The sequence below is a fragment of the Panthera tigris genome, chromosome B1, assembly GCF_018350195.1.
Source record: "Panthera tigris isolate Pti1 chromosome B1, P.tigris_Pti1_mat1.1, whole genome shotgun sequence".
NCBI lineage: Eukaryota > Metazoa > Chordata > Mammalia > Carnivora > Felidae > Panthera > Panthera tigris.
This window is the reverse complement of record NC_056663.1, coordinates 43,036,009-43,062,988: the sequence shown is the minus strand read 5'-3', so window position 1 is coordinate 43,062,988 and position 26,980 is coordinate 43,036,009. Positions and strand designations below refer to the sequence as shown.

General features: G+C 33.3%; 1 protein-coding gene across 6 annotated transcripts in view; it reads left to right on the top strand.

Annotated features, from left to right (window-relative positions):
* The window catches only part of ADAM2 (ADAM metallopeptidase domain 2), a 134,459-nt gene that overhangs the window by 19,292 nt on the left and 88,187 nt on the right, over positions 1 to 26,980 (top strand). For 5 of the 6 annotated variants that reach the window (XR_006216641.1, XM_007097058.2, XM_042983403.1 and 2 more), the window contains 3 exons: positions 7,634 to 7,710; positions 8,131 to 8,299; positions 12,821 to 12,877. Coding sequence is in view for 5 of the 6 variants with exons in the window: in XM_007097058.2 (XP_007097120.2) it covers positions 7,634 to 7,710; positions 8,131 to 8,299; positions 12,821 to 12,877 (303 nt within the window). In the remaining variant the exon portion in view is untranslated. The remainder of the gene's footprint in view (positions 1 to 7,633; positions 7,711 to 8,130; positions 8,300 to 12,820; positions 12,878 to 26,980) is intronic. The other variant, XM_042983401.1, reaches the window with a different exon arrangement.

Below are 26,980 nucleotides of genomic sequence, written 5' to 3'. Positions count from 1 at the left end.
CTCCTAAGAAGATCTAGGAGAAGTGTGCTTGGGCAAATAGAGCTGGTAAAGCATTGATCACAGAAAATAGCTGTGGCCTAAAATGACTTCTCTTGTGTCTCAAAAACTACGTCTCATCTTTCTTTCTGGGGACCCCTAACTTTCTTCTTACAATGTGTCTCAAGTTAGCTCTATTACACAGATGGTTAACCAAACCAAAAATGTTTGTGATGTTTTTAAGCTATTATTTCATGATGATGTATATGTATGTGCTTATGTACATGTAGCAATATATCGTGAAATACTTAAAATGAAAAACATGAGTTGAATCAGGAAAGATAAATCTTGGAAGAGAAGGAGAATCCAAAGACTTGTCTAATGTTTAATGTTCAAGGACCAAATAAATACACATGGAATTTCATGTACATTTAAGAATATATTAAATTTTGATGTACTTTGAACACTTGGAACTTCATTTAATGTCTGTATTCTATAATTATAATGTCTACAATGAATTTATAATTCATAAAAAGATTTGATAAGTATGTATAGAATTGCAGGGATTACCCATGTCTCAAATGCTGTTTTATTTTTTCCTTTGCACTGCCCTACCAATTCCTTTTTATTTTTTCCGTTTTCCTGACTTCTGTGTAGTGAATCAACCAGTACTTTGAAATTAAAGCATTTTTATTTAGACTAGCTTTTAACAGAAGAAATAATACATATGGTGAGTTGCTTTAAATTTTGCTTAATACATTAGGCAAATATATGTGAGTCATCTATGGAGTAAAGTATAGAAATACATAAATCTCCATGCTGTCAAATATATATATATATACCTGACACCTAACTCTACTTCCTACTTCCTAGGAGTCACCATGAGAGATAAATGTGTAATTTAAAAAGTAAATCGAAGAATGTTTTATTGATAACCTGCATGTAATAAGTTGTTAATGTTGGCTTCAAATACAATGAATATATGGTTCCATGTAGATAACTTACATTTGCCAAAGCCGCAGGCCTATTTCCAGTGGAAGAAAAATTGGGAAAGTTTATAAAATTAGGTTAAAAGCGGGCAATTTTTTTTTAAGTGTATTGATTTATTTTGAGAGAGACAGAGACAGCGTGAGTGGAGGCAGGGCATAGAGCGAGGGAGAGAGGGAGAATCCCAAGCAGGCTCTGAGCTGTGGGCACAGAGCCTGGACGTGGGACTCAAACTCATGAAACTGAGATCATGACCTGAACTGAACCCAAGAGTTGGGAGCTTAACCAAATGAGCCACCCAGGAGCCCCAGCAAATTTGTTTTTAATGAAGTCTACAAATGATTTTCATTCCTAAAAGTCATATTATCTTGGTATATTACCTTGGTAAATATTATCTTGGTAAATACAGACTTATCTACAAAAGAACAAATCATCCCATTAGACATAGAAAGAATTTGTTCCCAGTGCCTAGAACTTACAAGTGTAAGCCATTCATCATTGTCGTGGACTTTACAATCTCTCTACAACAAATAGATATTCATTATGATTAAAAGTAAAGTCACTAGGAGAGCATAACAATTCAAAATGTGTATGCACATAACAACAGACCTCAAATTACATGAGGTAGAAATTGACAGAAGTGAAAGGACAAATAGATAAATTGTTAAAATAATTTATTTAAGCATTCTTCTCTCAATAATTGATAGATGAAGCAGAAAACTCAGGAAATATGTTGGAAACTTGAGTGGAACTGGCCATAAAATTGATTTAGTCAACATTTGTAGGAGATGACACACAATAGCAACAGTGTATACATTCTTTTTAGTGCAAAGAGAACATTGAAATGGAAGAAAGCAGTGCAAGAAATGACAATGATAAAACAGGAAAAACTGAACAAGGAAATCAAACCATAAGAATAATAAAAATGAGCATTTTGATTCCTAAAATGAAAATTTTATTCCATGCTGAGTTAAAAATGATTTTTTATTTATTGATTTACAACTTTTACAATTAACCTATTTATAAGGTCAGTATAATTTACTGCTTATTCCAAAGAATTAGAAATGTTATCAATCTGAATCATATAAACCACTTTTGGAAGGAAGTAGATGAAAGTACATGGAAAGATACAGGTATTTTATCTTGATCTTATAAAGTATGATTTGTACAGATGAAACTGTACATGGGTCTACAATAAAAAACTCAAAGTAATCCATTAAGGTGAGACACCAATGAAATATTTTTTTAAAAATAAGGCATGACACTGTTTTAGTTTATGTTTAATTAATGTAAATAAACCATATAGTAATGTGAACAAGGAAAGTTTAACATAAAGAATTACCAACTGTAATGGGGACTAGAATAAAAAATAAGAAGTAAAGAGATCTCTAAAAACCAGGAATACCAGATAAAAGAAGCATCCAGCAGATCTAGTACTGGGATGAAGAAGACAGTCTCATCATCCAGGGTTGAGATCCCAACCTTGTTAGAAGGGGTGCAGAAATGGATGTCTGATAGACAGCAGGAAGTCACTATGGTGCTGTACCAACAGGTATTGCTGTAAAATTTCTCTTTGGAACTTTCTGAAAATCTGCTTAGTCAGGAAAGCTGTTCACAAAGAGGTATCTCAGAAAGCCACTCTGCTATGAAAGGAGAGGGACCTGAATTATAGGAGGAAACTACTGGCTAATGGGTGCTAGTGACCACCACGCACTCAAAGATCTGTGGACTGAAGAATCATCAGGCACTGAAGGACCCTGCTGGTGCAATTAGCTGCACACTGTTCAGGAGCCTTCCAAACTAGCCCCCTGGAATTGGGAAACAAAGCTCTCTTCTCATGTTCTCCAGCACCTTCTACTGGCAAAACTTTAGTACCATTTGGCAAAGGAATAATTTATGGGCCTAGATTCATTTGCGCAAAGCAGGTAAAAGATTTCTTAGAAGCTGGGTGCCAATGCATCAATAATGGACTAAGTCTACAACTTTGATTGTTCAGCTTTCATTTGCACACATTTAAACTCTGGTAAAATAAAATTACCCTGTGTTTCTACTTAACAAGATTCAGCCACCCTTTTTACAAATGAAGAAATTCTCACCTTTGCTCCCAATTGAGGAGACACACAATCACAAGAGCCATCATGTCCATTGCTAGCTATATTAATTTCTCCTCAAATTCAGTTACAGTCCCAATGAATACTACGTTAACTAGAGATTAAATTATAAAGTTAACTTCCAACAACTTGTAGGTAAACTAATAGGAAGAAGGAAAAAGAAAAAGAAAGTGGTTAGCATACACAAATAAACACATTGCATACATATAGGAAGCAAAGAGAAAGTATGCAAAATCACTATTGTCTTCATTAGTAAGTCATGATTGCTATCTATAGCTTCCCCCCCCCCCCCACTACCTATTCCCTGTTCCCATGGCTTTCACCCAGAACCTTAGCTTGCTAAGGATATTTACAAACTGAAAAGAACAAATATTTATTCTGAAAGGATCTGCATCTTTAATTATACTCTCTTTTGGTTGCTATAATAATCAGCTAGGTTCAAGACATAGCCCTTCTTGCTTTCCTTGGTAAAAGCAACCAATTTTCTTTTGGTATTCAGAGTCAGTCACTCCAGCCACTAGATGAGCCTATGTTTAGTGGCATAAGAATTTCAACGTATCCATTTGGAAGTTTCATCTTCCAAATTAGTCAACTATTATTATGTCCCTTTGTTAGACCAATTTCCTGCCAACGGTTTAGAGTTAAAAGTTACTGAGATGGAAAGCATAAATGTGTATCTTCCAACTAGACTAACTGCTTTCAACTGATAGAGCTATACAGTAAAGTATATGCTAAATCCAAGTACATAAATCCATTGTTGCACTTTGCTGCGAAATGTTTCTGTATCAAAAACAAGGCTGCTATACAGGTTTGTCAATTTTGTTTATCTTTTTAAAGAGTCTGTTTTTGGTTTGATTGATATATTTTATTTTTTATCTATTCTTATTTATTTTATTTCACTCTAATCTTTGTTATTTCCTTTCTTCTGTTCAATTTAGGTTTAGTTTCTTCCCACCCGCCCCCCCCACCCCAGTGTCCTAGGCGGATGGTTAGGATATCAATTTGAGATCCTTCTTCTTTCTTAATATATGCATTTATAGATATAAATTTATCACTTATTTAGCTACTTTTTATTATGGCGTGTCTTCATTTTAATTTAAAGTATTCTCTGGGTTCATGTTTATTCCTTTTATGACCCATATAAGTTATTTAAGAATGTGATATTTAATTTCCACATATTTGTTAGTTTTCCCAAATTTTTGGCAAATGATTTCTAATTTCATGCTATTGTTACCAAAAAGCATACTTTTATTTTTTGTAAACTTTTAAGTTAATTGAGACTTTTTTATGGCCTAGCATATGGTCTAGCCTAGAAAATGTTCCATGTGTACATCAGAAGAATGTATATTATGTTGTTGTTTAGTGGAGAGTTTTACAAATGTCTGCTAGGTTTAGTTGGTTTATGGTGTTTTCAAGCTTTGTATTTCCTTGTTGATCTGCCTAGTTGTTCTATCCATTGTTGGAAGTGGGATAGAAAAAGAAAAGAAATATCCAACTACAATTGTTGAATTGTCTATTTCTCCCTTCATTTTTACCTATTTTTGCTTTGTGCATTTTGGTGTTCTGTTATTTCATGCAAGTATGTTTACAAGTGTTATATCTTCCTGTTGAATTGAACCTTTTATTATTATAAAATGTTGTTCTTTATTTCCAGTAACAATTTTTTGTTTTAAAGCCTATTCTGTATGATATTAGTATAGTCACTGAGATTTGCTTTTAGTTGCTATTTGCATGATACATCTTTTTTCATTCTTTTATTCCCCATCTGTTTGTACCTTTGCATTTAAAGCATGGTACCTGTCGATATATTATAGTTGTGTCTTGTTTTTACCATTCTTACCTTGGCAATCTCTACCTTTTATTGATAGTCTCTATTTGATATGATATTGTCATAATACTTCTATTTTTTCATATTTACATTTTTTATTTTTAAAATGCTTTTTATTTTTGAGAGAACACAAGCAGGGGAGGGGCAGAGAGAGGGACTGAGGATCTGAAGCGAGTTCTCAAATGGGATCTGCACTGACAGCAATCAGCCTGATTTAGGGCTTGAACTCATGAACTGTGACATCATGACCTGAGCCAAAGTCAGATGCTCAACTGAGTGAGCCATCCAGGTGCTCCTCATACTTCTATTTTTTAAACCATGGTTTCCTTCAAAAATTCTTTGAACATAATTATGATGTCTACTTTGAAGTTTTTCTGTTTATTCCACTATCTGGTCACTTTCACAAGTAGTTTCTATGGCTTGTTTTATTTCACTGTAATGAGTTCCTTAGATCTTGTAGAAATAAACAAAAATCAAACAAATGAGAACAAGCAAAGTCTACTTATTCCAAGTAGTCATACTTTGGTATACAGCTACCATCACTTGAGTTTTGGCAGACACTCAAAGGCAGGCAGGAAAGTGGGAAAGGTTTATATGGTGGAAGAAAGGGAAAGCTCAGGTATGCCCTTATTGTTGGCATGAGAAAGCTGTAGGTGAACTAACTAGTAGTGTTGAAACATTTTATGTTTTATGTTTAGGAGTGCATATTTGACTCTCTCTGGTTGGTCCTAAATTGGAAGGAGAGACAAAAATTAGGTAAGCTGACAGTTGTTAATCAAGTCCTGGCCATTTGGGGGTGACTGTTACATAAGTTATTGTTTAGCTTCCTGGATTATTACTGGAGATAGCAAGGTGCCTTGCCACAAAGTCTGACTTGCAGCAGGCTGGCTTTCTGGGCTATTTCTTGCCAACCTGGGGGTTTATTTCCTGGACAGATTACAGAGGGTTGTGTGACACATTTCTATTTTTATATATGATCTAGCCTTTGTCCATTTGTATATTTAGTGTCTTTGTCTATAATTGCAGTTTTTTACTAAATTTAGGGAAACTTTAGTCATTATCTTTTCAACTGTTTTTGTACCTATTGTTTCTTCCCATTTCTCTGGGACTCCAATTAAACATATGTTAGATACATTGTCCCACTGGTTGCTGCAACTATATTTAATTTTTAAAGCTTTTTTTCTCAGCTTTCTCTCATATTTGATCACTTCTACAGGTCCATATTCTAAGTATTTTTTAAACCTTTTCTCTTGCCTCTCCAATGTGCATTAAGTTCTACCTGGTATATTTCATTTTAAATATATTTTTTGTTCTAAAATTTAGACCTGGCATTTTTATAACCTGTATTTCTCTGCTGAATCTCCTTATTGTGTCCAAATTTTCCTCTATATTCTTGATCACATTTTTAATATCTGTTGTAATTCCTTTATTTTAAAAATAATTGCAAAATGCTTGGTTGTTTCAGGGTCAGTTCTCTTTTGGAATTTTCTCATAACTATGGAGCACATTTTTCTTTTGTTTACATACACAATATTTTAAAATCATACCTTGGCTATATTCAATGATACATTGTGGAGCTTGTGACTTTCTTAATTCTCGCTCTCTCAGACAATTGACTGGAGTGAGTTTCCAACCTCTACTCTCTTGTGTTTGGAGACAGCCAAAAATCTCTCCTTAGTTCTTCCAGTTTTTCTGGTCTTAGTTTCTGCTAAACTACTTGAGATTTCTTTCATATAGTCTCAATTTAGATGTAAGTAAATAACCTACACTGAAGTTGGTTAATAGCACCCTGTTTTAAGACCTCACTCTGCCTCCTCCTTCCCTGAATATATCACATCCCAGTTTTTAGAAACTGTCAAATCTGGTCAGTAATTTGTTATTGTTGTTGTTGTTGTTGCAACATTAGCTACTTTACACTGCCCTGTGTTGGGGAGTGCTCTCAGGTGAAAACACACACAAATGCAAATATCAGAAAATGCAGTTTTCTTCTTTCTAGTGTGGATTCCCTGCTCCCACCTTTACCTGCCTGCCTTCGTAGATGTAGTTAAAACATTATTTTTCCGAAGTTTATATTCGTTATTAGTGAGAGAGGTTTTTTTTCTTTTTTTTTTTAAATTTTTTTTAACGTTTATTTATTTTTGAGACAGATAGAGGCAGAGCATGAACAGGGGAGGGGCAGAGAGAGAGGGAGACACAGAATCTGAAACAGGCTCCAGGCTCTGAGCTGTCAGCACAGAGCCCCACGTGGGGCTCCAACTCACAGACCGTGAGGTCATGACCTGAGCCGAAGTCGGACGTGTAACCAACCGAGCCACCCAGGCGCCCCTATTAGTGACAGAGTTAATGCAAGCTGTTCTGCCATTACACTCAAGTAATTTTGAAAAGAAAAAAATGCTCTTTTGGATTTATTTTTTTTACCTCTATCTTGCAAACTTAAGTCAAGAGGGTGAAAAAATAAATTTTTTATTATTTTACTTTGATCCTAATGACTACAAATGTTAGGTTTAATTTATAACAGGAAAAATATGGAAGTGTACTTAATTCTCTTTGAACTTGGGAACTTTTTGTTCAGTTGAGCCAAATGCTTATTTAATAATCTTATAAATCTGTTTCGGAAACAATATTTGACACATACACACAAATAAACATATATGTTTTAAATATTTGAAAATAGTTCCTTTAACGTGAATTATTCTAATAGAGGTCTACGTATTTTATCTTTATTTTTCAGAATTTTTGCTACTACCGAGGGTTTATTGAAGGTTATCCAAATTCTATGGTGACCATTAGCACATGTGCTGGACTCAGGTTGTGTTATATAATTTGATAATTACAAAGTATAATATTGTCTTAAAGTTTTTAAATTTTTAAAATTATATTCAGGGGTTCTAAAATGAGGCATGACTTATTGTGGGAAATTGTCAGTGGAAAAGCACAGTATGGAAATTCTTGTAATATCTCCTACCCAATCCTGAATTAATATTTTTGAGATATTTATAGACTATGAAATATTAATTGCTAGATGAATATCAATAATGTTACTATTCTGTGCCATTCAGTAAGTTTGTGGATATTCAGTAACTTTTTCCTACTTTACCATCTAAGACCAAGACTCAAAATAATCTACATACTGTTAAAAAAAAACTGTTCCAGTATAATTTTGTTATTTATTTTATTGACTTTAAAAATGCATTATTTTATTTATTTACTTATTTTTGGAATTTGTAGGGGTTTACTACAGTTTGAAAATGTGAGTTATGGGATTGAGCCCTTGGAGCCTTCAATAGGTTTTGAACACGTGATTTATGAAGTAAAACATAAGCATAAAGGTGTTTCTTTATATGCTGAGAAGGGTATTGAATCAAGAGAAATGCCCTATAAAATACAAAGTATAGAGGTAGGTGATTAATTGAGTAAACTATGATTATTGCTATGCAACAATATAAACTATATTTTTCTAATGCACAAATTATTTACATTAATATACATTATAGGTAGATGTACCAGAAACTTCATGACTTATATTGTAAGCCTCAAAACTAGTCATTCAATTCTCTAGAACTCCAAACAGGCATTTTCCACTGTTAGTAGCAATTTTTCTTGGGATCTGGACCTTTATTGTCTGCAGATGCACTCCTTTCTCCATATTTATTATGTCAAAATGTTGATACATATAACATATAAAGAAATTCACATAAATATTGAAGATATATACCTAGAGTCCTGAGGAGAATCACCAGCATCTTTTAAGGCAATGGCCTCGGGAGAGGCAATTACATTTTCCTCAAGAAAGACAAGGTTAATCTTCCTATGCAGGGATAGAGAGGCTGCTTCTACTGGCAAAGAAGACTCATCAGGATTTAAGGGATCAGTGACTCCTAGCTTTGTCAGAATCTTGCTATATGTCTTTTTTCCAATTTTCAGAATCTCATTGCTTCCCAATTAATGCGCACATTTTAACAGTAGACACCTGTAAGATTGAACATTCAATTTGTGTTATAATTCATCCATTCATATAAATGAGATTATGAGTTTGGTTTTCAACACTCTCAGCTCTGCAAATACAGTAGTTAAGGGTCTCTTTCAGGGCATATATTTCTTCAGACAAACATAACCAACAAGATGCCTATATATGTTTATGTGTGTGTGATTGGATCAGGTCTACCCATTATGGAGCGTAGTCTGTTTTACTCAAAGTCCACCATTATGAATGTTTATCTCATCTGAAATCACATTCACAGAAACATCCAGAATAATGTTTAACTACAAATCAGTGTATTATGGCCCAATCAAGTTGACAGATAAAATTAACCATCATACCAGAGTTAGAAAATTCATTATTATATTTCTTCTAAAACATTTATTAATTTCTTGCATTTTAATTTATAATCCAATATAATTTAATTTTTGTCCGGAGTGAGGTAGTGTTCTAAATGCATCATTTTTTATTTGAAATCTAGTTTTTCCAATTCTTTTTCTTTAAAAAAAACTAATCTTTGGTCCACTGAATTTTCATGGCTTCCCTCCCCGCGCCCCCCCCCCCCCCCCCACCGCCTTGCCAAAGATCAGTTGACCATAAATGTTTGGGACTATTTCTGCATTGCAATTACGTTTTATCTTTATGTCTATTCTTATGCTAGAACCACACTTTTATTTGTTTAACCACTATATCTTTGAAGTATGTTTTGGAATTAGTAAGTGTACACTCTTCAGAGATGTTCTTTTATGAGATTGTTTCGGCTATTCAGGGTAGTATTCATTTCCAAATACATTTTAAATTTTATTTTCAATTCCTTTAAAGAACCAGACGGTGTTATGTTGATTTTGTAGATTGCCCTGGGAAATATTGCCATTTAATAATAGTGACTCTATCTGTGAACACTGAATAGCTTTTTGTTTTTTAATTTCTTTTTGCAGTGTTTTGTATAGTTCAGTTTCTAAGTTGTCATCAAAACTATTTTTGTTAAGTTTATTTCTACATTTTTTATTTAAATATTATTGAAATTTTAATTTTTATTTCAAAGTTATGTTTCTAACTATTAGTGTTTGGAAATTGTTGATTTATATATACTGATTTTGTATCCTGCAAACTTGTTTAAATTGCTTATTGGTTTCTTATCTTATTGAGGTTTTTGTAGTTTTCTATGTATAAGGTTATGTTATCTTCAATAAAGACAGTTTATGTTCTTCCTTTGCAATTAGGATACCTTTCATTTATTTTTCATTGCCTAACTGCCCTAGTTAACACCTCAAGTATAATGTTGAATAGGTGAGAAAAGATATCCTTGTCTTGTTCCAATCTTAGGAGGAAAGGATTCAGTCTATTGCCATTAAGTATGATATTAATGGTGAAATACAATAAAAAAAATCCCTGTAATTTATGACTCACTTTACTCTCTGAAAAAACTCTCCTGTTTTTCATTCTATCCCATGTTTTCTGACTTTTCCTTATAGATATACTCACATTCTAGGTACTGATATTTCCTTTGTTAGGTTTCAGATTTTTATTTGTCATATACCTTTCCATGGATTTGTCTGCTGTAATTTACAGATCTCCCACTTTCTTTCTAAATTTCTTCCTGAGTTATCCCATATTGGACTTAATGATCACTCAAGTTAAAATACACAAACACACATTATCTATCTACTTATTTATGTATATCTATCATCTATATATCTAAGTAAGTTTGTAAGTTTGTATCTATCTCTCAAATTTTATCTTCATGTCCCTTCTCCCTCCCTGAATATTCATACCAATGACCTTTGATATCTTTTAAACTTAAACCTTTAATCCATCTATATTGGAATTGGATCATCTGGAGGTGTTATGTGATTTTCTTGCTTAGATCCAATTCTCTAGTATTTACCTGACCAAAGCAAACTTTCCTGCAGTTGGAATCATCTTTATGTAACACATAACTAAGAAATTTGTCTCTGTATATGGCTACTTTCTCTTATCAAATAAAATAACTTTAGAGGTCTTTTGAAATCAAGTTATCTGCTTTCAAAGCTATCAACTTTTCCAACACATAACAATTCCTGGCATTAATTTATGCAACTTTGTATAGAACTTTTATTTGGCCAGAACGGACTATGTATTTTTTTCTGCATGAAAGCTTATTGTTCCATAAATGAGTAAATAAATTCTTGTTAACTAAATATTACCAATTTCAATCTCAAAGAAGACAGTGATCAAGGATTATTTCAGTGAATGTTAGCCAACACTTATTTTCCTTAAAACAAAGAAATAGATTTTAATCACTCAATCCATTAATGTATTATTTCTCTCAAATAATTTAAATGTTTACTTTTATCCTCAGGTAAGGTAGTGTCATTTCTTGTTTAGGGACTTTAATAAAATGATAAAGTTCTATAAGCAAAACTTCTTTGCAATATTTGGTGCTTAATTTTGGAAGTAATAGTAAGAAACCAGTTAGACAATAAGGGGATTTCACTTGCATTTTTAAAATGAAACCCTTAAATCTCCAAGACTTGGGCCAAGAAAGAGAATTTTAAGGTGAGGGGGAATTTAAAGTGAGTAGTCAATCATCTCTAAATGTGTCTTTCTGACCTTTCTCAACTTTTTTTTCCCTTTAAATTCATATAACTGTCACTTTTCTGATCTCCACTAAATACCAGATTTGTTGTTCCTCTTTAATTCTCTTTTTTATGCATTAAGGAAAGCATTTTAATGAAAACGAAATGCTTTTGAAATTTCAAGGGATTAAATATCAGTGTAAAGAAGAAAAAGCACACACTAAAATGAGCATGATAACATTTTCCTCAATTTCTGAAATTTGGTCCTCCTTTTCTACTTCTAAATATTTTCCTGTGCATGTAGATGATATGCTATTTTAGTAACAAAATATTTTGAGTTATCCACACTATAGTCTTAAAGTGCTTGCAATGTCTGTCTTACATGTTTTCCCCAGTGCATTTCTCCTGCATAAAAACTGATGAAAATAAGTAACATTTTATTGGTAGTAATTATAACAATTATTATTGTATCCCCATGTTTGGGAAACAATCTGAGTCGCATAAAAATAAGCCAGCTTTCAAACACCGTTAGGCTTCACATTTATGCCTAATTTAATTACTATGATCTACATGGATCACATCATATCCAGAATATACATCTTGAGATTTCTATGATCCAATTTAAGAGTGTTAGTTATTTTGATTCTCTATTGGCTAGCATTTTTCTGAGGTAAATTATACAAAAGTTAACTTTATCCTTTAAATGAAATCCCACTCCTCTAAACACAGATGTGTCCTCACCTTTTAGGGATACAGAAAAAAAAAACATAGTACCACATACTACTGTATAATAGGATTTTTAATCTAATTAAACACATACATCTTGTATTGGGAAGTCAATTGAGAAATAGAAACAGAGAAAATAAGATGAATAGACAAGTACCAATGAGAATATGGACAATGGAATTAGAGGAAAGTTTTCCTTGAGTGAATTAAATATTTGATCAGGTAGGGGTGCCTGGGTGGCTCAGTCGGTTGAGCGTCCAACTTCATCTCAGGTTATGATCTCATGGTTTTTGAGTTCGAGCCCCGCGTTGGGCTCTGTGCTGATAGTTGAGGGCCTGGAGCCTGCTTCGATTCTGTGTCTCCCTCCCTCTCTGCTCCTCCCCTGCTCACACTCTGTCTCTCTTTCAAAAATAAATAAGGATTAAACATTTTTTTTAAATAAATAAAAAATAAATATTTGATCAGGTAGAAAAGATGTGACAAAGGCAAGATTTCTGAAAATGATTCAGTGATGCCAAGTTTTGTTTATATTATCTGGTTCTATTTTTTATATATAAATCAGATTTTACGACATCAAATTCATGAAGTAGTGGTAAATATTAAAATATTTAAGTAATTCTTCAATTTTGATGTAAAGTTTGTGGATTTTTTTCAGCCACTCTCAGAGTTCTCTCAGTATATAGAAATGCATGTTGTAGTTGAAAAAAATTTGGTAAGTATATTTTAATTTATTTTACGTCCATTTATTTTAACAATGAAGGTTTATAAAAAAGTTGGAATAAATTTTTAACAAATGACCATAAATGACAATTTTTGCTTTATCGCTGCTTTAATGTATTTTAAATTACTACTATCAGTAAATTGAAAATAAAATATCTATAAACTTATTCTTAATTTTATATAAATAATATAAATAAAAATAATTGCTACCTTTAGAATAGTTTCTTAGTAATTTTTATTTATAATTTTTATTTATCTTTTCTATTTCCCTAATGCTTGGCAATGCCTGACCTTTTTACTGTCCCCAAAGTTTTGCTTTTTCAGAGTGTCATGTAATTGAAACATATAGTGTATGTTTTCAACTTTGCTGCATGCCTTTTCCTGGCTTAATAGCTCATTTCTTTTCAGCACTGAATAAAATTCTATTGCCTGGATACACCACAGTTTATTTAGTCACTCACATACTGAAGGATATCTTGGTTGCTTCCAAGCTTCCAAAATTGTAAACCAAACTGCTAAAAACATCCATGTGCAGGTTTTTGTGTGGACATAAGTTATGACTACTTTGGGTTAATACCAAGGAGTATTATTTCTAGATCATATGTAAGAGTTTGCTTCATTTTGTAAGAAAATGCCAGAATTTCTACTAGAGTGGCTGTACCATTTTGCATTTGACACTTTAAATATATTATCCTAATGTCTTCTGACCTCTGAGGTTTCTGATGAAGAAAATGACTGATAATCTTATCATCCCTTCTATGTGATTAATTACTTCTGTCTTGCTGCTTTCAGTATTCTATATTTGTCTTTAGGTTTTACAGTTTGATTACAATGTCTTTGATTATAATGTGTCTTGTGGTTTGTTTTTGGATTTATGCTTCTTAGTGTTGTTGAGCTTCCAGGATTTGTAGGTTCATGTATTTTATCAAATTTGGGAAGTTTTTGGTCATTGTTTCTTCAAAAATAATCTCTATTCTTTTTCAGGGATTCCACAATTCATATATTATTCTGCACAGTGGTATAAGTCCCCCTTTACCCCCCTCTTTGGTTCTTAGTAATTTCAATTATCCTACCCTTGAGTCTGTTGATTACTTCATATGTCTCTTCAAATCTACTGTTGACCCCTTCTAATTAATTTTCAATTTATTTATTGTATTATTCTACTCCAGAATTTGTTTCAAATTTAAAATAATTTCTATATCCTTGTTATTTTTCTCATTTTTTTTCATATATCATGTTCCTTTTTTAAAATTTCCTTCAGTTCGTTCTTTTCCCTTAGCTGTTTCAGTATACTTTATTTTACTTTTCATAAAGTTTCTATTTAAATTCCAGTTAACATACAGGGTAATATTAACTTCAAGGGTGATTCAACACTTCATACAACACCTGATACTCATCACAAGTTCACTCCTTAATCCACATCACCTATTTAACCCATTCCCTACCCACTTCTACTCTGGTAACCATCAGTTTTTTCTCTATAGTTTGTTTGGCCTCTCTCTTTCTTTTTTTATCCCTGTGTTCATTTGGTTTGTTTCAAAAATTACACATATGAGTGAAATCGTGTGGTATTTGTTTTTCTTTGACTTATTTTCCTTAGCGCAATGAGAGCTCCATCATATCATTGCAGATAGCAACATTTCATTCCTTTTTATGGCCAAGTGATATTCCATTGTGTCATTCATCAGTTGATGGACATTTGGGCTGTTCCCATAGTTTGGCCATTGTAGATAATGCATGTATCTCTTTGAATTATTATTTTTATTCTTTGGGTAAATACCTCATGGTGCATTTGCTAGATTGCCTACAGTTTTTTATTTTTAACTTTTTGAGGAATCTCCATACTTTTTTCCAGAGTGGCTACACTGGTTTGTATTTCCACCTACAGTGCAAGAGGGTTCTCCTTTTTCCATATCCTCACCAACACCTGTTATTTCTTGTGTTGATTTCAGCCATTCTGATAGGTGTAAGATGATATTTCAGTGCAGTTTTGATGTGTCTCCTGATGATCAATGATGCTGAGCATCTTTTCATTTGTCTGTTGGCCATCTGGATGTCTTCTTGAAAAATATCTATTCATATCTTCTGACAATTTTTAAATTGTATTATTCTTTTTTTTTATTTTGGTGCTGAGTTTTATAAGTTCTTTATAGATTTTGGGTACTACTTTTTTTGCATATCTTCTCCCATTCCATAACTTGCCTTATAGTTTTGTTGATTGTTTCTTTCACTGTGCAGAGGCTTTTAATTTTTATTAAAATTAAATAATAATATTTAATTAGTCCCATAGTTTATTTTTGCTTTTGTTTACCCAGCCTCAGGAGACATATCGAGAAAGAAGTTGCTGTGGTCAGTGTCAAAGAGGTTACTGCCTATATTCTTCTCTAGGATTTTTATGGTTTCTGGTCTCACATTTAGGTCTTTAATCCATTTTGAATTTATTTTTTGTGTATGGTATAAGAAAGTGGTCCAGTTTCATTCTTTTGCATGTTGCTGTTCTGTTTTCCCAACAGCATTTGTTGAAGAGACTTTTTTTCCCCATTGGATATTCTTTCCTGCTTTGTTGAAGATTAAGTTGTGAAGTTGTGAGTTTATTTCTGGACACCCTATTCTGTTCTATTGATCTATGTGTCTGTTTTTGTGCCAGTACCACACTGTCTTAATCACTACAGTTTTATAACATAACTTGAAGCTATGATTGTGATGCTGGAATTGTGATGCCTCCAGCTTTGCTTTCCATTTTCATGATTGCTTTGACTATGCAAGGTCTTTTGTGGTTCCATACAGGTTTTAGGATTGTTTGTTCTATTTCTGTGAAAAATTCTGTTGGTATTTTGATAAGGATTACATTAAACGTGTAGATTGCCTTGTATACTATAGACATTTTAACAATATTTGTTCTTCCAATCCATGAGTATGGAACCTCTTTCTATTTCTTTATATCCATTTCAATTTCTTTTATTAACTATTTTATAGTTTTCAGAGTACAGGTCTTACACTTCTTTGGTGAGGTTTATTCCTAGGTATCTTATTGGATTTGGAGCAATTATAAATGGGACTAACTCCTTAATTTCTCTTTCTGCTGCTTAATTATTGGTGTATAGGAATGCAACAAATTTCCGTACATTGATTTTGTATCCTGGGACTTTACTGAATTCATGTATCAGTTCTAGGAATTTTTTTGATGAAGTTTTTTAGACTTTTCTATACAGAGTATCATGTTATTTGCAAATAGTTAAATTTTGACTTCCTCCTTGCTGATTTGGATGGTTTTTATTTCTTTTTGTTGTCTGATTGCTGAGGCAAGGTCTTCTAGTACTATGATAAATAACAGTGGTGAGAGTGGACATCCCTGTCTTGTTCCTGACCATAGGAACATTTTTTCCTCATAAAAGATATTAGCTGTGGATTTTTCACAAATGGCCTTGATTATGCTGAGGTATGTTTCCTCCAAGCCTACTTTGTTGAGAGTTTTTATCATGAATAAATGTCTTCAGATGCTTTTTCTACATCCATTGAAGTAATAATATGATTCTTATCCTTTCTTTTATTAATGTGGCATATCACGTTAATTGATTTGCAAATATTGAAACACCCTTGCAACACAGGAATAAATCCCACAATTGTGGTGATTGGTTTTTTTAATGTATTTCTGGATTCAGTTTGCTAGTATTTTATTGAGAATTATTGCACCTATTTTCATCAGGGTTGTTGGCCTGTAGTTCTCTTTTTTAGTGGAGTTTTTGTCTGGTTTTGATATCAGGGTAATGCTGGCCTCATAGAATGAGTTTGAAAATTTTCCTTCCTCCTGTATTTTTTAGAATAGTTTGAGAATAGGTATTAACTCATCCAAATTGGTAGAATTTGCCTGTGAAGCTATTTGGCCCTGGGCTTTTGTTTATTGGGAGATTTTTCAATATTGACTCAGTATTTTTGCTGGTTATTGTTCTGTTCAAGTCTTCTATTTCTCTTGTTTTCATTTTGGTAATATATATGTCTTGGAATTTATCAATGTCTTCCAGGTTGTCCAATTTGTTGACATATAGTTTTTCATAATATTCTTTTATAATTGTTTGTATTTCTGTGGTGTTAGTTGTTATTTTTCCTCTCTCATTTGTTATTTTATTTATTTGGTTCCTTTTTCTATGTCTGTCTGTTTGTCACTCTCTCTCTTTTTGATTAAGTCTCACTAGAGATCTATTAATTTTATAAATTTTTTTAAAGAACCAGCTCCTGGTTTCATTGTTCTGTTTTTTTCCCCCAGTTTCTATATAATTTACTTCTGCTTTATTCTTTACTATTTTCTTCTTTCTACTGGCTTTAGGCCTCATTTGTTATTCTTCTTCTAGCTCCTTTAGGTGTAAAGTTAGTTTGTTTATTTGAAAAATTTCTTGCTTCTTAGGATAGGCCTGCATTGGTAAATGCTTTCCTCTTAGGACCACGTTTGCTGCATCCCAAAAGTTTTGGACTCTTGCATTTTCATTATCATTTGTTTCCATGTATTTTCCTTGTTGACCCGTTCATTAGCATGTTTTTTAATCTCCATGCGTTTGTGGTTTTTCCAATTTTTTTTCTTGTGCTTGACTTCATTTCATAGCATGTGGTCATAAAAAGTACATAGTATGATTCAGTCTTTTTGTATTTGTTGAGGCCTGATTTGTAATAGAATATGTGATATATTCTGGATGATGTTTCATGTGCACCTGAAAAGATTTTGTATTATGCTGGTTTGGGATGGCATGTTCTGAATATACCTATTAAGTCCATCTGGTCCAGTGTGTCATTCAAAGCTATTGTTTCTTTGTTGATTTTCTGTTTTGATAATCTATCTGTTGATATGGGTAGGGTTTTTAAGTCCCATGCTATTATTGTATTATTATCAACGAGTACCTTTATGTTTGTTATTAATTGTTTTATATATTTGGGTGTTTATGTTGGGGGCATAAATATTTACAATTGTTGTAACTTAGTGTTTTATTGTCCCCTTTATGATTATACAATTCCCTTTATCTCTTGTTACAGTCTTTGTTTTAATGTCTATTTTGTCTGATATAAATATTGCTACTCTGGCTTTCTTTTGACATCCATTTGTATGATAACTGTTTCTCCATTCTCTCGGTCTCAATCTGTAGATGTCTTTAGGTCTAAAGTTAGTCTCTTGTAGGCAGCACATAGATGTTTGTACCTACTATTTTTTCTCGTTTTTATTTTTAGGTCAGGTTTCCTAGGGTTTTTATTTGTTTGTTTGTTTTTGTTTGTTTGTTTGTATCTTGGGTGAGCATATCTTAGTGGCCAGCCAGCCAATTATTAGGAAGAGGCTATCCTCCAACAATTGAGCTAGTAAGTGTTCCATTCTGGATTTATCTCTGGGTTGGGAATAGTATCCAATATTTAGACAGTATTTTAAGTCAGGGAGGTTTTAAATTCCATGGGACTTTCTCATATCTCTTCTGGTAGTGAGTAATGCCTTAAGTTTATCTATGATGTTGTGGATATCTTGGATCTCTTTCAGTGTCTCCTGAGCCTGAATGATAACTTGTAGTTGTGTATGCATGGAATATTTCAGACTATCAAGAATATATGATGCAGCATATTTGTTGTATATGTTGGCTGTTGCATTCCCTCCACCTCCGTGTTAGATTTCCAGATAGTCTTCTGAGAACTTTTTCAGAAACTAGGAGAAGCACACCTCATTTTAGCTATAATAATGACTTTTAATGTTCATTTGCCACAGAGATTACTACTGTTTTGGGCAATGTATCTGGGCATGCACCCAGGGCATTTTGCCTTTTCTCTGCTCCAGAAAATCTCATCTTCTTCTGATGACTTATATGTTTTGACCAACCATGGTAGAATAACTACACAACAGAACTTAAGATGGGGATGGGGAGAGCTTCAGGTAAGATGCAACATATTCTCACTATTTTCAACATCAGGTTAGCAGTTTTTCTTTAATAAATTCTTCTAATATTTTTGTATGGCCTTGGTCAATTACTAGAATCTTGAAATGTTTTTTGACAATTTTGTTTTATCATTGCTTATCATGGAAAGGATCCACAGAGCTCATCATTTCACCATCTCAGAAGTCCTGATGTAATTATTTCTTTAATTCCCCAGTAATTTATGAACTCTTCTTCCTATAGGTTTTACACATTTGCTAGGTATTTTATTTCACTGTCTGTAAGTTAGATATTTTCATATATTCTTATTTTTATTTCTTGTTATTAATAAATTCTTAAATCACTTTTTGTGCATTGGTTTGCCTTTGTTGCATAACAAGGTACTCCAAAAAATTTAGTAGTTAAAAAAAAAACTCCAACTATTTATTCAGCTCACAATTTTAAAATTTATTCTGATCTCAGCAAGATTTTCTCTTGCTATACTGGTATCACTTACCTGTCTTTAGCAAGGTACTAAATATACATGAGGTTGGCTGATCCACAGGTGTCTTAGCTGGTATGTTTAATCTCTGCTGCACATGGTGACTTGTCAGTCTGAAAAAAGTCCTATAGTTTTTTATTTTTATTTTTTGGGGGGTTGTTTACAATGCTAGTAGCATTGACAAGGTCCTTCAAAACCGCAAGAATGGACAACATTCAAGTTGTAAGTGATTTATAAGCCTTTCCTTATATCATGATTGCTAAAGACATCCAAAAAGAGTAACAATGTCCAGCCTCTAATTCAAGGGGTAGAAAGTTATACTTTGCTACACTCCAAAGTGCCATGATACAGGAACAGAAATAATGTAAAGCAATTTGCATTTTCCCTGCTTTTTGCCTGAAAGTTTAACACATTGGTCACTGCCCACTTTCTAATAACACTTGAATCATAATTTTAATGTTTACTAAAATGTTCATTTCAATTCTTTTTTCATTTCCTTGACTTTTCAACTCCAATAATGCTATTCATCAACCTGCCTCAGCCATCAGCTTCTATAATTATACATTATAATTGACTGCTACTATAATATCACTCTTCCATACTCTAATATTCAAGCCTTACAATCTTAAACTACGTTTTTTTTTTGTACACCAATCTTTTTCCTTATTTCCAGTCTTCCTTATTTTATGCCACCAAGATTTTTATCCATTAATTATATCACTGTTGCATTAACCTCCAAAATGTACTCCACTCTTCCTTACAAACCATGTATATTATGGTTCCCCATTATTGCATTGTCACTCCTTTGCAAACATCCTCAACTCACTTGCCATTTTTTCCCTTTAATGGTCTCCCTGGAAAAGCCTCGAACCTGGTTAAATTGAAATGAACAAGTAATCTGTTTACAACTAGAAGGAATACACAATAGGGAATGCTGTCACTTTAATTTCATAAATCTCCAAACTTCATCATGCCTTTCCACTTTTGATTGGTTACTTTGCTGACTCATATTTCACAGACAAAATAGAACAAATCAGGGGAGAAAGTCCACAAACTTTTGTCATTTTATCAAATATTGAACTTGGAATTTGTAATAATATTCTCTACTTTCCTTGATGTTAGTAAGAATGAAATGGTGCTCCAATCTAACATTAGAACTCTGTGTACATTACCACTCACCCACTCAAGGATGTGACAATAAAAAACCAAGCTCACATTATCAATTTTCATCAGGAAATACATGTTATTCTATATTAAAAACAAATAAAACAGTTAACAGTTTCTCTTCTTTTAGCTAACACACCAATATTTTTCTTTAATTTATAACACTTCTTTAAATATTTGTTTGTATTTACTGGTCCCAATTCCTCTCTTAATATTCTGTCTTTAACCTGACCAATCTCATTTTTATTCCTATTTTTATCCCCCAAATTAATTATAATGCAGAATTTATTTCTACCTTTCTAAATTAACTATTTCATTCAAATAACTAATAATACTACTTTGAAGCATTTGATAGGAATTTCTGGCAAATTTTATCAAATGCTTCTCAGCATCTATTATTACATCTGTTATGCAGGTTTTCTCCTGCAGTTTGTTGATGTAATGGATAATGTTTACATATTTTATTGATGTTGCACATTAGTTTACTGGAAAACTACTCTGCATCATCACATATTATTCTTTGATATATTGCTGGAATCTATTGACTAATATTTATAATTTTTGCTTTTATATTAATAACTATGGTTGTTTTATAGTTTTGTTAAATAGATCAATTAACACAGAATAAACCTAAAGACGATTAAAAGACTAAGATTAAAAATTTCATCAGGAGCTTATGAGCTCACAGCCACATTTTATCTAAATTTTATGTAACTGATGATTAGATTCTAATCTAGTGGTTTCAAACTTTGGTATGAATAAGAATCACTCAGGAAACTTGGTGATAAAACCAGCGACACACACCCTGCTGTCCTTCAACAAGCCTCGGTTTGTATATTCTTTGTTCATTTTCCCGGTGATTCTGACATGTACCAAAACCTGAGAACTACTTTCTAAACTGTTCAGAAAGTTCCTAATTCATCTTATAGAAACAAAGGAGTTAATACCAAAAATCTAATGAGGCTAGGACCTTTTTACCTTTTTTTTAAAATATGAAATTTATTGTCAAATCGGTTTCCATACAACACCCAGTGCTCATCCCAAAAGGTGCCTTCCTCAATACCCATCACCCACCCTCCCCTCCCTCCCACCCCCCATCAACCCTCAGTTTGTTCTCAGTTTTTAACAGTCTCTTATGCTTTGGCTCTCTCCCACTCTAACCTCTTTTTTTTTTTTTTTCCTTCCTCTCCCCCATGGGTTTCTGTTAAGTTTCTCAGGATCCACATAAGAGTGAAAACATATGGTACTGTCTTTCTCTGTATGGCTTATTTCACTTAGCATAACACTCTCCAGTTCCATCCACGTTGCTACAAAAGGCCATATTTCCATCTTTCTCATTGCCACGTAGTATTCCATTGTGTATGTAAACCACAATTTTTTTATCCATTCATCAGTTGAGGGACATTTAGGCTCTTTTCATACTTTGGCTATTGCTGAAAGTGCTGCTATAAACACTGGGGTACAAGTGCCCCTATGCATCAGCACTCCTGTATCCCTTGGGTAAATTCCTAGCAGTGTTATTGCTGGGTCATAGGGTAGATCTATTTTTAATTTTTTGAAGAACTTTCACACTGTTTTCCATAGAGGCTGCACCAGTTTGCATTCCCACCAACAGTGCAAGAGGGTTCCCATTTCTCCACATCGTCTCCAGCAGCTATAGTCTCCTGATTTGTTCATTTTAACCAACTTATTACCTTTTAAAAACATAAATCAAATTGTATCAATCTCCTGCTTAAGATTTTTGATTAGTTTTTCTTTTATCTTTTTTTAATTGAGGTATAATTGACATATGACATTGTATTAGTTATAGGTATATAGCATAATGATTCAGTATTTGTATATACTGTAAAAGGGCCACCACCATAGGTCTAGTTAACATCTGCAGCATACGGTTCCAAAATGTTTTTTCCTATGATGTGAACTTTTAAGATCTATTTTATTAGGAACTTTCAGATATGCAGATATTATTAGCTATACATACTATACATTACATCCCCATAACTTACTATTTTATAAATGGACGTTTATGCCTTTTGATGCTCTTCACTCATTTTGCCCATCCCTCACCCCCTCTTCAGGAAATCTCCCAATTTTTTCTCAGTATCTATGAGCTTTTTTTTTTAAACTCCACATGTAAATGAGATCTTAGGTATCTATTTTTCTCTGTATGACTTAATTCACTTATTAATTCACTTGGCATAATGTCCTTAAGGTCCATATATGTTGTCACAAATGGAAAAAAATCATTCTTTTTATGGCCAAATAATATTCCAATGTGTGTGTGTGTGTGTGTGGTGTGTGTGTGTGTGTGCGTGTGTGTACATCTCACAAGTTCTTTATCCATTCATCCATTGATGGACAATTACATTTTTACCATATCCTAGCCAGCATTTCTTATCTCTTGTCTTTTTGATAACAGCCATTCGAGCAGGTGTGATGTTCTGTCTCACCCTTTAAGTGATTTTTTCATTTTTATTCTGTGCCCTTTAAGTGATTTTTTTCATTGTTAATGTCATTATTTGTATGTTTGTATGTATATTTGCCATTTTGACTTTTTCTGTTTCATAACTCTTTGTTCCTCCTCTATTATCTCTTTTTGACATAAGTGCATATTTTCTAGTTTTTAATGTTTTAAAAATTATCTTTTTATTAGAAATAATTGTTTACTCATATGCCATTGTAAGAATACATAGAGATCATTGTTTGTGATAGAGCCATTGCCTCCAAACAAAAACTTTTATTCTGAAGTTTTTACTCTGGAGTATCTCAAACCATCCTGTTCTTTTATTCAATCCTGCAAAATCTGTGATTTTGCCCTATCCTAATTTTAACACACTTTTAAACAACTACTATCTTAATTTCTTTGATGTTGTTTCTGCCCTAGCTGCTATCCAAAAATTATACTCTTAGTCTTCTTTATTAATTGCACATGAGTGAGCTTCTAAATTTGGAATTGAAACATTTACCATAGCTTTGTTATCTCAAATGTTGGCATAAAGTGCTTGAATTATTGATTGTTTACCTTAATTTATTTCCGTGTGTTTGTTGATTTGTGTTGTTTATGACTATTTATCACCAATAGTGTTGGTTTTCTTTTTTACTGAATAAAATATATATTAAAATAAAAAGAATATATAGAGATCCCATGTATCCTTTATTTTTTCCAATTTGTAGCATCTTAAAATATTATAGTACAATATTACATCTACGATATTGACATACATAGTCAAGAAACAGAATAATATGAATATGAGGATCTGTTGTGTGGCCTTTTCAGAGCCACACCCACTTCTCTTTCATCTCTCTTCATCCCACACCCACTTCTCTTTCATCTCTGAAAACAACATAAGGCCATTCTGGAGGTTCTTCTAGCCTTAAATACCTCTTTTTTAAAGAAATATTTATTTATTTTTGAGAGAAACAGTGCAAGCAGGGAAGCGGGCAGAGAGAGAGGGAGGCAGAATCCGAAGCAGGGTCCAGATTCTGAGCTGTCAGCACAGGGTCTGGCGTGAGGCTTGAACTCATGGACCACAAGATCATGACCTGAGCTGAAGCCGGTCGCTTAACTGACTGAGCCACCCAGGTGCCCCTAGACTTGACTACTTCTTAAACAAACTTTAAAGTCAATCTTCCTGCTCTTAGTGCCAATTTCTCTTGAAGAAAAACTTATGTAGCCAATCTCAGTATTTTAGAGTCTTCAAGATGAATTAGATTGCTGCACTGGTGTTTCACTTAAATTTCTTCAATCTGCTTAATCATTTATCACTTGTTCTTCAGTTTTCAAATTTTGTGTTTGTTTTGTTTCTTTCATTTGTGCTTTTGAAAATTAATTTTCTATTAATTGCTTTTAATAATTTAACACTTTTAATTTTTTAAATGAGGTTTCAGGAAGGCATGGTTCTGAAGGCATGTATTCAATCTATAATCTTTGTTCTTCACATTTAGATATTATATTTAAAGTAATTTAATGTTTATCTTTGGGGAGGAGAGAGAGAGAGAGAGAGAGAGCAGGGAAGGGGCAGAATGAGACAGAGACACAGAATCTGAAGCAGGCTCCAGGCTCTGAGCTGTCAGCACAGAGCCCAATGCGGGGCTCAAACTCAGGAACCACAAGATCATGACCTGAGCAGAAGCTGGTTGCTTAACCCACTGAGCCACCCAGGCACCACTTAAATCTTATAGTTTAAAACTAAGATTTTCTCTCAATAATTATTATTTATTTGATAGTAAAACATATTTTATTTGTAGTGTCTTATTTCAAATTGAGATATAATTGCCATGTAACATTATATTAGTTGCAGGTGTATGGCATAATGACTCAGTATTTGCAAAATATGTATTGAAAAATGACCACCACATATAGTTACACTTTTTGTAATGAGAATTTTTATGATCTACTCTTTTAGCAACTTTCAAATATGCAATACAGTTTAATTAACTATAGTCATGATGTTATACATTAATCCTCAGGACTTACTTATGGTATAAATGGAAGTTTGTGCCAAGTGATCAACTTCGCCCATTCTCCCATTCCTTATACCCCACCTCTGGAGACCATCAATCTTTTTTCTATATCTGTGAGTTTGGTTTTTGTTTTGTTTTGTTTTGTTTTTAGATTCCACTTATAAGTGAGATAATTCAGTATTTACCTTCCACTGTCTGATTTATTTCACTTAATCAAATGCCTTCAAAGTGCATCCATGTTTTCACAGATGGCAAGATTTTCTTCTTTTTTTATGCCTGAGTAATATTCCATTGCACACATGTACCATATATTCCTTCCCCATCTGTTTACGAACACTTAGATTGCTTTAATGTCTTGGCTATTATAAATAATGCCACAAGGAATCTGGGGGTGCATTTCTATTTTTTGAGTTAGTGTTTTTATTTTACTTGGACAAAAGTCCAAAAGTGGCACCGTTAGGTCATATGGCAGCTCCATCTTTAATTTTTTGGGCAAACTCCTTACTGTTTTCCACAGTAGCTGTTTACATTCCAACCAACAGTCCACAAGGGCTCCCTTTTCTACACATCCTTGTCAACTCTTGCTATTTCTTGTCTTACTTAAAACACTATCTAATTGGTGTGAGTGATACCTCATTGTGGTTTTGATTTAGATTTTCCTGATGGTTATTGATGTTGAGTACCTTTTCACGTGCTTCTTGGTCATCTGTATATTTTCTTAGGGAAAGTGTCTATTCATATCTTCTGGCCCATTTTTTAATTGGATTATTTGTTTTTTTTATTGACTCATATGAGTTGTTTTTATATTTTGTATATTAACCCATTATGTCTTTTCCCATTTTTCAGGTTGCCTTTTCATTTTGTTCATGCTTTCTTTTGCTGTGCATGGCCTCTTTAGAATGATGTAGTCCCCCTTGCTTAATTTTGCTTTTGTTGCCTTTACTTTAATTTTTTTTATGTTTGTTTTTTGAGAGACAGAGACAAAGCGTGAGCGGGAGAGGAGCAGAGAGAGACAGAGGGAGCAGAGGCGGGGGGAGGAGCAGAGGGAGACACAGGATCTGAAGCAGGCTCCAGGCTCTGAGCTGTCAGCACATAGCCAGACACAGGGTTTGAACTCATGAACTAAGAGAAAATGATCTGAGCCAAAGTCGGACGCTTAACTGACTGAGCCACCCAGGTGCCCTTGTTTGCCTTTACTTTAGATGTCAAATTCAAAAAGTCATTACCACTTGATATGAAAAAACTTACTGGTGTGTTGTCTTTTAGGAGTTTTATGGTTTCAGGTCTTACATTAAAGTCTTTAATTCATTATGAGTTATATTTTTTGTATGACATAAGATAGGGTCCAGTTTCATGCTTGGATGTGCTATGTGGTTTTCTTAACATTATTTATTGAAGAGACTGTTTTCATACATGTGTATTATCGACTCCTTTATGATAAATTAACTGACTATAAGGCATGGATTTATTTCTGAGCTATCTGTTCTATTCCATTGATTTATGTGTCTGTTTTGTTTTAGTTTAAAAAAATTTTATGTTTATATTTGAGAGAGAGAGAGAGAGAGAGAGAGAGAGAGAGCATGAGAGCAGGGAGGGGCAGAGAGAGAGATGGAGACAGAATCTGAAATAGGCTCCAGGCTCTGAACTGTCAGCACACAGCCTGACGTGGGGCTTGAACTCAGGATCTGGGAGATCATGACTTGAGCTGAAGTCGGATGCTCAATCAACTAATCCACCTAGGCACCCCATGTGTCTGTGACTGATCCACCCAGGCACCCCAGCTGTCTGTCTTAATGGCAATATCATACTTCTTTGGTTACTATAGCTTTGTATTATATTTTGAAATCAGGGAGCATGATGCCACCAGCTTTATTCTTTTCAAATTTGTTTCGGCTATTTACGGTCTTTTGTGGGTCCACACAAATTTCAAGACTCTGTTCTATTTCTGTGAAAAATGCCATTGGAGATTTTACAGGCATTACATTGAAGCTGTATATTGCTTTGGGTAGTATGAACATCTTTACAAGGCTAATTCTTCTAATTCATGAACATGATATATATTTCTATTTTTGCGTGTCTTTCTTTT